The 13,343-nt window shown below is 35.1% G+C and overlaps 1 protein-coding gene across 1 annotated transcript; it reads right to left on the bottom strand.

The window, feature by feature from the left end:
- Positions 1-5,175: 5,175 nt before the first annotated feature.
- LOC118484002 (pentatricopeptide repeat-containing protein At2g34400-like) lies at positions 5,176-11,697 on the bottom strand. The gene is made up of 4 exons (XM_035979852.1): positions 11,482-11,697; positions 7,112-7,208; positions 6,803-6,835; positions 5,176-5,318 (listed from the first exon to the last, which is right to left on the bottom strand). The coding sequence occupies exons 1-4, from the start codon at positions 11,695-11,697 to the stop codon at positions 5,176-5,178; spliced, it is 489 nt and encodes a 162-aa protein (XP_035835745.1).
- Between the last annotated feature and the right edge of the window lie 1,646 nt (positions 11,698-13,343).

Raw genomic sequence — 13,343 nt, 5'->3', positions numbered from 1 at the left:
GATTCCATCATTTAAGAATCAACCAAACTTCACTCATGACATATCATTTATCATTCATTATTTATAAACTGAAATACTAACGAAAATCTACGAAGCATGTAGGCGCGTACCTTTAAAGCTTTCCCTTTAAGCGAGTATCCGCTCCGTCTTGACCACTCGACGATTCACCCAATTTGCCTATAGGTTCAATCCGAATTTATCGTTTAGAACTCGTTTTACAATATTTTTACACGCAATGCGTCTAACTAATCAATTAAGCGATCATTTCATATTTTTCAATAATTTATGATCACTTAGGCATTTTGTCGAACATCTTATGGGCGAGATTATTTTACAAATATAATCAAGTTCATGATTAGTTATTTAACCATGTTTAAACTTCATTTTCAAGCTCATATGTCTAGTATGCATAAAAATCACCTAGACTTGCTTCATAACAATCAAATAACACCAATTTATCACTATAATTCTAGTGTTGTTCATTTCATCATAAAACCCATTTAGCACATATGTGATTAATCATTCAATCACTAAGTTATGGCATATAATCACCAAATTCTTATCTAGGGTTTGTTCCTAGACTTGTATTCATTACTATTTTGCCATGAAATCTAACATTCACTCTAAAATTGCATCTATGAGTGTTCATAACAATTCATAATCATCACCAAATATCAAAATTAGACATACCTTGTGATCTCCTAACTTGTGTGATCACGATTCTAGCTTGAAATTGATTTCTAACTTGATTTCACCTTTGAATTTTGAAGGAAATATGAAGTTAGGGTTTGAGAAAAAGAGCTCTCTTGGCTGTGTGGTTTTAGTTGACCAGAAACACACACAGAGTGTGTTTTTTTGTGTCTAATTGTTATTTTATTAAATCAGTTTCAAGTTTGCCCCTTTTAGTCCATCTACTTTTAAGTTCTATAAAATGGACTTGAATCCCTTGATTCTTGATCATTCAATAACATATAATTAACTAGATTAAATATCCCTAGTTTTATTTTTGCAAAAATTATTATCAATATAATTAATTATACATATATACGCATATATATATATATATATATATAATTTAATATTTTTGGGGTGTTACAGTTAAGGCAACACGGGGCGTGGTCAACTCTAAGATTCGCTGAATCTGAGATAGTATAATAAGTACAATGGCCACGGGCTGTGTCGTTGACGCACGAGGTCGTGTTAGTATAAGGTCTGACGCTGCAGTTAATGAGGAGGTGAGAGATTGAAGGTCACGAGGCTGTGCCAAGAGGGCACGAGGCCGTGTTGGTTGTCTGATTTCAGCTATAAATTAGGGTGCTTGGTTTCATTCCAATCCATCCCTTGGCAAACCACTTCTGTCACACTTGCCACCGCTCCACCACCACTACAACACCAACATCCACCACCAGCATCCATCCTCCATCATTTAGAGTGTGTAGTAGTCTCGGGATCCAAGATCGATCGTAAGATTTCTTGTCAAACAAAGGCCATGCTTGGCTAAACTCTTACATCACTTAGTGAAGACAAATCTTTTATGTATTACTTTTTGATTTCCAACCTTTGGCTCCTTTTTATTTGGGTGTGTATTAATGACTTTAGTCACTAGTTTTCTATATTGAAGGTGAAGTTATTTAACCATTCTTCATGTTTTGTTGATTCACTCATTCGTTTCTTTACGGTCTATATAAAGTACGTTAACTGCTTGGAAGGGGGTTAGAAGGGTGGTTGGGTAATTCTATGTCTCGTTAGTATATAGATCCTGCGAGAATCTGGTTCAAGCTTAGTAAGACTTCACGAGTGGGCGGTGATGTCCGCCTCGGGAGAAGTAAGAAACCGCTTGAATCCCTTATCTATAAACTACTATTAAAACTTTAAACCGACCCTGCGTGACTGTATCCTTGTTGACTTAGACCAATGGGTTGAGGGTAACGCTGCTTGGAAGGGGGCCTACCACTTTTCACGTTAATAACTTACTTAATTATCTTTCAATAATTTGACCTTGCGGGACTGTATCCCTGCTGACTCAGACCAATATGTTGAGAGTAACGTTGCCTGGAAGGGGGCCTACTACTATAACTTAAAGATAATCTCTTAAAATGCCCAAAGTACGGAAATCATTAAAGGATACATAAAAAAGGAGCTGGAACCAAGTGATTCCTTCTTGTCTATTTGTTTTCCTTATATTATATTTTTGTTTTCTAGTTTACTTTTTATAACTTTCAAAACTTTTCATCAAAATTTGGTTAGATTAGACGTTAACGATAAGGCGGTACTAAAAGCTCTTGTGTCCTTGGACGACCTCGGTATTTAGCCATCACTATACTACGTCCGCGATGGGTGCACTTGCCCTAACGTGTGTGTAGAGTGATAGTATTATATCGTGTTTTATAAATTTAAAACTTTATTCGCGAGTAAAAAGAGCTAAAATATATCTAAAAATTATATACCACCCGCATATCACATCAATGTCATTATGTATTAGGTAGCATGTTCGTACGTTAATGTTATGTGAGTTTGAAATTGAATGTAAAAGGACTGACTCAGGTGCTTTCATAGAAGCAGCCTGCGATCGCTTTCCCCGGCATTTTTATATCACTTTTTTGCAAAAGCGGGGTCTCTCTTGGTGCCCTGGCTTTCGCGGACTTGTTTTTAAAAAAGAGTTTTGGGGTCGCTGTTTTGATCCCTGTCTTCATCAAGCTTTTTTTCTTTTTAGGGGGAACCTCCCTCATAATGGAAATGAATCCCTCCGATAGTCCGAGAAGTGCATTGTTGGAACTGGATTGGAAGGCCAAGCGGCTCTAGATTCAGGGGCTCTTGCTATAGCCGAACACGAAGGAAAGATTTTTCTCCGAAAGACAATTTTATTTTATTCCTCCGAATAGAACATCGCCATATGAGTGGATACCGCCACTATCAAAGATCTCGGGTGTGATGGTCAATCTATCTATCCCGATATATGGATAGATATATGATCCAGCATGCCCATTTGTAAAAAAAAAACAAAATTCCATTCTCCCCCGACTCCATGTACGAATAAAGGGGTAAAGGGGTAGTAATATAATAAATCATATAGAATCAATGGATTCGTGGTAAAATCCCTGTATGATGTATTTTAGATATCCAGATAATAGGTAGGAGCATAAACTGAAACATTCTGGAGCTACAAAGATAGTTATTAAATCGTTAGCACCGCATAAAAACATTCCTTTCTTAGGAGTGAACTTCCTTGTCTTAAAAAGACTCTATAAGCGTCTCAGTTCTTTGATCGAGTTTAGGTTTTTATTCCTCCAACGAAGTCCTTTGCTGGGGGCAGAGTGCATCCATTCTTTTTTAGTCGAGTCAGGAGATCCGCTACTCAGTCGTACAGCTTCCGTCAAATCGTGAGTTCGCCCTTGATTCGGACTAGCAATTAGGAGATCGTCCTCGGACAAAGAACTCAAAGCCTTAGATTTCATGCCGACTTTGGATCAAACCGCTTTCTTTGGCCCACTCCCGGTATTACCCATCCGCCAGGAGAGTTTATAAACAAATACAGATCTTGGGTATCCTCCTCGATACTGAGATATATAATAAGACCAATCAGTTGATTTGAGATCTCACTATCAACCTCTTGCCCTAAAAAAGTAATCTTTCTCGATAAAGTCGGTTGATTAGGGTCAAATTGTATCCCTTCGGAACCGTAGTAGAAGGTTATCCAGTCGATCTTCGGATTTGAATTCAAGTGAATAAAGAGTAAACCTATCTTTTTCTGGCTCTAAGACTAGGAGTTCTAGTGGTCGACTCGGTTCTTTCAAATTGTTTCTCATTATTAAGAAAAGGTAACAAAGATAAAATACGAGCTTGTTTTATAGCAATAGTAATTAATCGTTGTTGTTTCAAGCTTGACCTGTGGAACAAGCATTTGTAAACATCTCTGGGTCCTTGAGAAAAGACTGTGGCTGGGTCCATACCTACTATCTGAAGCAGCAAGAAATTGACCAGGCTACAATCCCAGTTGGGTCATCAGGAAAATCCTAAGTGCCAGGAAGTTCATACGTGCGCAGGAGTCCTACGCACGTATGAGTACTTGTCTAGCGCAGAAGTCATGCACGCGTAGGACTCATGCCTATAAATAGGTCCTTCATGTTCATGAACCTCATAACTTGATTTGGAGAGCTTTTGAACAAGGCACTAATTTGTAACGAAGTGCTGTCAAATTGAAAATAGAAAGATATATTTAGAAAACAAGTTGTTCACTACTTTGTTGATTGGATTCTACAATTTTAGCAAAGTTGTAGATATTGAAATCTGCTTTTTATCATTTGAATTGCACACCAACGTTCATACGGTTATTTTATTTTTGTTTTAATCTTTTTGACTATTGCATTATTCAATAATAGAATGTTAAAACCGTAATTAATAGTAATAAGGGTGGACAGAATAGGCACGGAGAAAGACCATCTATGGAAAAATATATTGCAGCTCTCGCAGGAGGAGTCGATGTTCCCGCATCCCTTCTTCCCACTCTCCACACATTTTCTTCATTATCTGTAATCACTTCCCAACCCTTGCCCGCCTTCTTCACATTGATCACAATATTTGTTGACGTGGACCTTCACCTTCTTGACCTTCTTTCCAAGTTAGCGAGAATTCTGAAGTCCAACCACCCTAACTAGTACTTTACCCGTCCGGTGGACGGGTTTTTTAAAGTTGTAATGATGAAAGTTTTTATCTATAATTATATTATATAGATATGCTACACGTTATCAAATAAACATCTTTTAACATAGTTCTTGTCCTTATTGTAGGCAATCCCATAACGGTAAATGGTTATATAACTCGTTCCTGAACTTGCATGCTACACATGGAATGCGAAAATCATAATAAAGTTGTCCAATCACTATAGTGATATGAACCAACTTAACTATTAATGTTGATAAAGTGTAGCAAAAGGGTGTTTAGGTACAAACAAAGCACAAAATGTGGCCATTAATTTACAAAAAAAAAAACAATAGTGCTAATATGTGAACATCAAGCCCTTCAGCAACAATAGCTTGAACAGGGAAAAAACTAAAATAAAACTGGAAACAAAGCCGTTACACCTAAATTACCTAATTAGACCTTGAAATTCTCATCAATTAACATCATATATACAAAAACAGCACAAATCAAGTAACATAGAAAAGCAAAAAAAACTCATATACCTTCAGCAGACACATTCTCCGAAAACTCTTTCTCCAAAAATCGATCGAACATCCTCGCGATACTACCGTTTCCGGACTCCGGCGCTGTAATTTTTTTCTCTAGTTTCCTTATCAGATCTGGCGGAAACCACGATCCTTACGCAACACGAAACAATGATTAACACGGATAGAAGAAAACGATCATCCTGTTTGACGCAAATTCTCGCCATTGAAGATGATTATATGTTGATATTTCTAGCACAAAGTACCGGTTTGCATCCTTACTTGTCATGGCCATCTACAATCAGTGGCGGACCCAGGAATTTATTCCAATGATGTCACTGTTTTTTATGTTTCAATTTCATAGAAGCTAACATATAAATGGAATTGGGCTTTGGGTATTTAAATGTAGTTGGGCTTCGTAAAAAATTCTTTATATATTTAATTGGGCTTTAGGTTATTGGGCATTTAATTCCAACTGATCTTTCATTTTCATACTTCGTCACTGTCATCTTGACGTGAGTTGCAGGTAGCAGAGTGCTTAAGGTGTGAACATCTAATAAGTTTAATTTATGTATTTGAGATTTAGAGTTACATATTTATATTTTTTAACTAATGGAGTCACCGTCTTAAAAATCACTGATGTCACTCGAAAAACCTATGCATACATGTCTATATACGGCCGAAAAAACGTTGTTGTCCGGTGACTACGTTCTGATTAGCCTACCTCCGCCCCTGTCTACAATATATGAGACAAAATGTAGTAGTCATTAGTAATATAATCATGTAAACTGTACATTAAAAAAGTAATAGTCAATCCCATGTTTAGATCCCCGTCATGAAGATGTACACTTCGTCATTATTGTCGTCCCAAATCTTCGGGCCTGTTGTCGTCATAATATAATGTCAACTACTCAACTCGCAGTAAAAGGCATTTTTTTTAAATCTAAACCCGTTTTGACCCGTTACTAATAGTATAATATTATTTTGTAAAAATTCACAACTGCAAATGATATAAGTTACCTTAATAGTCAACAGCCTGAGAAAACACAGTTTTTCAAAAAGATGATCCAACAGCAAATGCTTATTATCTCCTTAAAAGCATGTTAACAAATAATCAATGGTATATTATGCATTGTTATTACCATGCTGAACCGTTTTGACCCGTTGTATAATTGGGCTGCCCATAGTTCATACAAAAATATCATAAAGTGTTAGTGCCCACTCCGGTAACCCTTTGGCATGTCAATATGCCTAAAAATGAAAAAAGCAAGGTCGAAGACAATTTCAATTACTCAGTTTGCATTGAGTCCTTAAGTGGACTATCGACTTATAAAACATAAGAACATAGATAACCTATTGAAATAAGTTTGAAGAAATCTACCGGCGTGGGCACTAGTAGTATACCCGCCCGGCGGACAGGTTTTTAGCGCCATAATGACAAACGTTTTTTTATTTACATTTATATTTATAATATGAACTCATCACATGAGTTCACATTGACGGCTGAAAATACGGCTGAAAATGATTCCTTAGACAAATTATTTTGCAGGAGCATGATGCAACCCTCCTCGATTTAAAAATGCATAATAAAAGAGACCAGAATTGTGGCAGCAATCTCACAGTTTTATATATAATACCTTCAACTTTGAGGAACAAAACGAAAAGAATACCTGCAAATAGATTAAATCGTCATCAATAGGTGCAACATACTATCTAAATCAAAGCCATGTTTCAACTAAATTCTTCACAAAGCCTTAACACATGTTCCAATCGAGTTAATCGTTTACTTTGTCTAAACCGAAACCCTAATTACTGTTCGCAAATCACGAAATTGATAGTTTCAAAAACTTTGAACACAAAACTAAACCACATCGAGTGAATAGATTCTAAATAGCAATGATTCTCAAGAACAATAAAAAGAGATATTAGCGAGACACTAAAATTACCAGACATTCCGGCCATGAGACACCGCAAAATAACCCCCACGGATCTTAATTTCGGTACGAGAGTATCAACGATCTTAGTCATTGACGGAAAATAACCCTGCACAAACACAATCACCAATGAAACACAGTAAACAAAAGCATAAAAACAACAATCAACAACCTAATGCAAGAGTAGACAACAAAAATTTCAAAAATAAAAACCGATAACCTAAAATACAAGCTGCGAGAATGAATCAAACGGCGAAGATGATACCTAGCGCCCACAGCCTTCAAGATTACATCCGAGAACGATCCGTGATTAGAACCTTCTGATTGAGTATGATCGCAGAGAGATGCGAGGTTACAATCAAGTGCCAGAAGTTCGCCGCTGATGCGGCCATTGTCGGAGTGGTGGTATCCCGGTTGCCGGTCCATTTCCGTCGTGGTGGTTGTGCGATAATTGTCTTACGGGCATAGGTGGTGATGTAGGCTTATCTATGAGGAGTTCCAATGGGGATTGCAGAGTGAAATATAAAGGGAGTGTAGAAGCAGAACGTGGGAGTTGAATTCGGAATGGAGCGTTTTATAGAAAACCGCTGCAAACTGCAAGCCAATAGCAGGAATTTAGCCTTATTTTTAGGAATTTAGGAGAGAGGGGCTGATCTGCTAAAAACTGTCACTTTTTCAGTTATTTTTTTGAGTTTATAGGGTCAGGATTTGATTTTGAAGAAATCTAACGGTTGTGATTAATTCTGACAGCGGTTACAAACCACGTTGTATATAATATATATATAATAATAATAGTAATAGCAATAGTAATAGTAATAGTAATAATAGTAAAAATAATAATAATAATAATAATAATAATAATAATAATAATAATAATAATAATGAAAGAATTTCATATATAACTCTTGATTAATATAATGTTAACGTCAAGTTTTGTAACAAATCTTCCTATACTAATAAATAAAAAAAAATTTTGGACACTTGTCACTTCCTGGTGCTTTCTCACCTTATTTTCTTATTTATCTCTCATATTAAATAATAATAATAAATTTAAATTTTAAACAAAAATATTAGATAAAAATAAATAGATAAGGATAAACATTTGTTTTTAGTTTGATAATAATAATAATAATAATAATAATAATAATAATAATAATAATTCTAAACAAAAAATTAGATAAGAATATAACCCTTTTATTTTTATTATTATGATCATATTAAATAATAATAATAATTTTAAATAAAAATTAGATAATAAGAATATAAACGTTTATTTTTATTATGATCATATTAAATAATAATAATAATTTTAAACAAAATATTAGTTAAGAACACATATTTAACAAAGTAAAATGTTACAATAAGTAAATAGTATATTAAAGTTCATTTTTAAAAGATAAATCTATAATAAGTAAATAGTAATGTTCATTTTTAAAAGATAAATTTTGATGATTGTTTGTAAAAATATGACATTATATTTTATTCCACATATGCAATTTACGAACTTATTTAAAAATATATCTTTTTATTATTTATTATATAAAATTATATTTATGCAACTAATGTAATACATGGGGTTTTAACCTAGTTAAATAATCAAAGAAGAATATAAAGGATACGTGAATTTAAAAGATTGGACACGAGAGGAGCTTATTAAGCATATATAAGTTGTTAAAAATAAATAAAATAATTTTAAAAACATTAGAATCGGTAAACATAAAACTAACTTGGATTTAGTTATGGTAATATTTACGCTCAAAATGAGTAAAATATTGAAACAAGACATTGACAATAATGAGAAAATCCAAAGAAAAAAATATTAGCATTTCAGTTGCAACCGAGATTCCCATAATAACCGTCGGCGATCAAAAATCTTTCAAAATCCCCAACGTTTATTAACTACCGAAACCCAAATTCCACACTCATACAACTCTCTCTCTCTCTCTCGATTGCAGATTAACACTAACCACCGCCATTGCAACTCTCTTACACTCATACATCTGTTTCCGATGCGGAATATATAGGTAACACATTCAATCCACTGTTATTTTATCAATTGAATTCCGACGATGGAACGTCTGCCAGTCGGAACTGCAACCGAAAAAGATGGAACATGGCTCACCATTCTTGATTGTTGCGGGCTTTTCTTGTTTAAAAGAATCAATTTTAATTGAACTAAATGAATATTTTACAACTTTCTTATGTTTATTTGTTTTTAGTTAGTAGTGGGCCAGTCTTAAAATGTTTTCTTTAGGGATGGATGATAATGGGGGGTGTATTGGTAATTCAGAGTCTCATGCCTAGTTGTAAACGGATATCTATTGTTATCATACTAGTTTTTGCCCAGCCCGCGTTGCGGGGCAATAAGACAAATATTTCTCTCTCATAACATGTATGTCTGTACAGAGTGCAAAATCGAAATTATATTTTGAACAGGAGGCGAAATCATGATTTTAAACTGAGAGCAAAATCATAATTTTGAGCTAAGAGGGAAAACATAATTTTATTTTGAACTGTGGGAAAAAACGTTATTTTGAGCCGAGGGCAGAATCGTAATTTTGAGCTAGAGGAAAAACAACATTTTATTTTTAACTGGGGGCAAAAACGTAATTTTAAACGGAGGGCGAAACCGTAATTTTAGACTGGGAACAAAATTAAAAAAGAGTTTTTGAACCGAGGGCAAAAGCATATTTTGAGCTAGGGCAAAATTATAATTTTATTTTGAGCTGGGGGCAAAAATTTAATTTTAAACGAAGGACGAAAGCGTAATTTTAAACTGGGAATACAATTAAATAAAAAATGAGTTGGTCCAATAGGGAAGTGACATGCAGCTAATAATTTTGAGCTAGGGGGAAACATAATTTTATTTTGAACTGGAGGTAAAAACGTAATTTTGAGCTGAGGGCAGAATCGTAATTTTGAGCTGGAGGGAAAAACAACATTTTATTTTGAACTGGGGGCAAAAACGTAATTTTAAACGGAGGGCGAAACCGTAATTTTAAACTGGGAACAAAATTAAAAATCAGTTTTTGAATCGAGGGCGAAAGCGTAATTTTGAGCTAAAATTAAATTAAAAGTTGGTTGGTCCAATAGGAAAGTGCCAGGCAAGCTATTCCTTTTAGCTTGTAAATGTATAGTAGGATAATTTGAGCTAGGGGCGAAAACGTAATTTTAGCTTGGGGCAAAATTATAATTTAGTTTTTTAGCTGGGGACAAAATCATAATTTTAAACGAAGGACGAAAGCGTAATTTTAAATTGAGAATAAAATTAAATTAAAAGTTGGTTGGTCCAATAGGAAAGTGCCAGGCAAGCTTCCTGGCACTATTCCTTTTAGCTTGTAAATGTATAGTAGGATTCCTGGCACTATTCCTTTTAGCTTGTAAATGTATAGTAGGATAATGTCAATCCCATTGGTTTGTTAAAAAGATAATTATCTTTTGGACGTGTCACTTGCGGTATATGCATATAATGTATATATGTATGGTCCTCAGGAGACAAAATTTGAAGTGTACTAATTTTAAAGTTATTTTACTAATTTCATGAAAATAACGTTAAAGAACGGGGGACAGTTAATTATACATCAAGCGGTAACATTGATAGCCGAAGGACAAGGGGTTACATGCACTAATCAGCCTTTGCTGAGTGTTATGTGCCTTATGTCCAAGACTTGATGCAAAACTACTATCGAGCCGGGGGTCTCACTAGAAGCAGTCTTTCTATTCCTATAGGGTAGAGGTATGGTTGTCTACATCTTAGGTGTTGTTTGTTTTTTCAGAGGTAAAACGTCTGCAGTCTGCGGACCACATCTGTAGACATCTGTAGCTGATGAGGTGGACCAAACCTCTCCAGTCTGCAAGAAGAAAACTGTTTGTTTTTTAACTTTTGTATGTTGCTGAAGTAAACTGAAATATAAATAATCGGATTTCATTTAACCTAAAAGAGTTTTTCAACATTCAAACATAAATAATAGTTATATAATACCAAAATAATATTCATAATTTAATTAACATAACTTCTACAAGAAAACCTCATACTTTGCATAATAATAATAATCAGAACGTGAAAAAAAATCATACATAATATATTGCAAAATATAATATATTGCAAAATCAGTTTAACATATAATTACACTATACAATTTATTTACAATAAAGGCAGTAGCCTTCAAAAAAAAAAAAAAAAACAATCACACAAAGATATGAATTGTACAAATCAATACAGTATCTATAATCAACAAAACCTAATTCCAAATCATAATTCACCCATTCCAGCAAACCGAAACCGAATCGAACTACATACCGAAGATCGAGAATCTGTCATCTACCGGAATCAGAACCGGCGTCGGAAGCGATTAACGGTGAGCTTATACATGTTGAACTACCGTCGGCTTCATTTTGACCTCCTTTCTCCGTGGTGAAATCGTTGATGTTTTCACCGATTCAAAATACCCACTAATAACCGCAGTCCATGAAGCCGCATTCTTCTCAGGCATTTCATCAAACACCTTACACGCATCATCCAAGCGCCCGCATTTCGCGTACAAAAAAACCAACCCAGTCTTAACAAAGACATCCCAATCATAACCCACTTTCACCATGATGGTATGCAGCTCCACACCTAATTTTAAGTCCAAAACTCTGGTGCACAGGCTTTCAACACAAAGAGGAAGGTAAAGTGGTTTGGTAAGAAACCCAACTAGTCAGTGGCGGACTCAAGATTTTTTTCTTGAGGATGTGAAATTTTTTTAAAGATTTTAGACCCCTAGCTATACAAAAAAAAAATCGGTTCATAGAGAGTCGAATCGGGTCGGGTCATGTAAAACAAATATACACAAACAAACCTGAAGTTTCATAGCGGGTCGAATCAGATCGGGTCGGGTCCATTTCAATTTTCAAACAATCAAACCCTAGTTCCTAACTACCTATAACATTAACAAACAAAAAAAGTATCAAAATTCAAACCATCCCTACTTCTATTTCTCTTAATCATTAAATAAAAGAACAAAAAAACTTATCTAAAACATACATTGGTCTTTAATTAGAAGAATCCGGCGAAAAAAAGTGGTTCAACCCCTTTCCTCTTGAGAAATCACGACATAACTTCCCTATTCATTGTTCCTTCCTAATCCTATCACATACAAAATAAACAAGGATCTTCAAGTGTTCAACCATAGCCCATGTTCCTTAATTTTCAAGTTAAAATTTTGAATTTTAAGCACTAGTAATTGTTATTTAACAACCAACAGTCATATAATCAACAAAACCACCCAACTAAAGACTAGAACAACCCAAAAATACATGAAAACATATAAAATTTTAAACCTTTTTAACAAATATATATATCTGTTTCTTTTGAAAAACCCAATAAAACATCAAAACAAATCGAATTACCTATTTAAGTTCAATTTTTAAATTTCATCTTTTCAAACCCTATACTAGAATCATATAATCAATACGAAATTAAGAAACAACAAATTCATCCTATAAAGACTAGCGGGAGTCGCTGGTAAGTGGCAGCGATTTAGGTTTATTTTTATTATGTGGACTGATTTTGTTTAACAAAACTAGTAGTTGGATTGGGCTTGAATGGGTATTAAATTACTGGGCTTGATGGATTGAATTTAAGTTTTATTAAAGGGGTTAGTGGGCTAACTTGTTTACATAATTTGATCGGATTTCAATCAGTGTTAACAATTTTTTTATATAAATTCCTAAGGGGTGCGGACGAAAATTTCCAATGGGTGCGGTCGGAATTTTCCAAGGGGTGCGGTTGGAATTTTTCAAGGGGTGCGGACAAAAATTTCCAAGGGGTGCGGTCGGGATTTTTCGCGAAAATACCACTAATTTTTTTTTCAAGGGGTGCGGCCACCCACCCACCCCTTAAGGTGAGTCCGCCACTGCAACTAGCGCATTGAGTGGAATCGGTTGATGGATTGATGGAAGTGATCACGGGAAACGAGGCCACGAATGAGGGTGTTCCAGACGTGCTCATTGGGTTGTTGGATGTGGGAGAAGAGGAGTTGAGAGTAATGTGTGTTTTTGTTGAAATTGAAGCTGCTACGTAAGAGAATGTTGCAGAGGTAATAGTCGTGGAGGAGATTGGAACGGAGAAGACGATGGTGGAGGCAGTAGAGTGATGGTGGAGACTGGAGGCAGAGAAGGTGGAGGAGAACTAGGGTTGAGGATTATGTTTGGCAGAAGAGAGGAGAAGAGGCTAGAAGTGGAGAGTCCACATCTGCCCCAA

This window comes from Helianthus annuus, chromosome 11 (genome assembly GCF_002127325.2).
Source record: "Helianthus annuus cultivar XRQ/B chromosome 11, HanXRQr2.0-SUNRISE, whole genome shotgun sequence".
Taxonomy (NCBI): Eukaryota; Viridiplantae; Streptophyta; class Magnoliopsida; order Asterales; family Asteraceae; genus Helianthus; species Helianthus annuus.
This window is presented reverse-complemented; position numbering and strand designations above follow the sequence as displayed.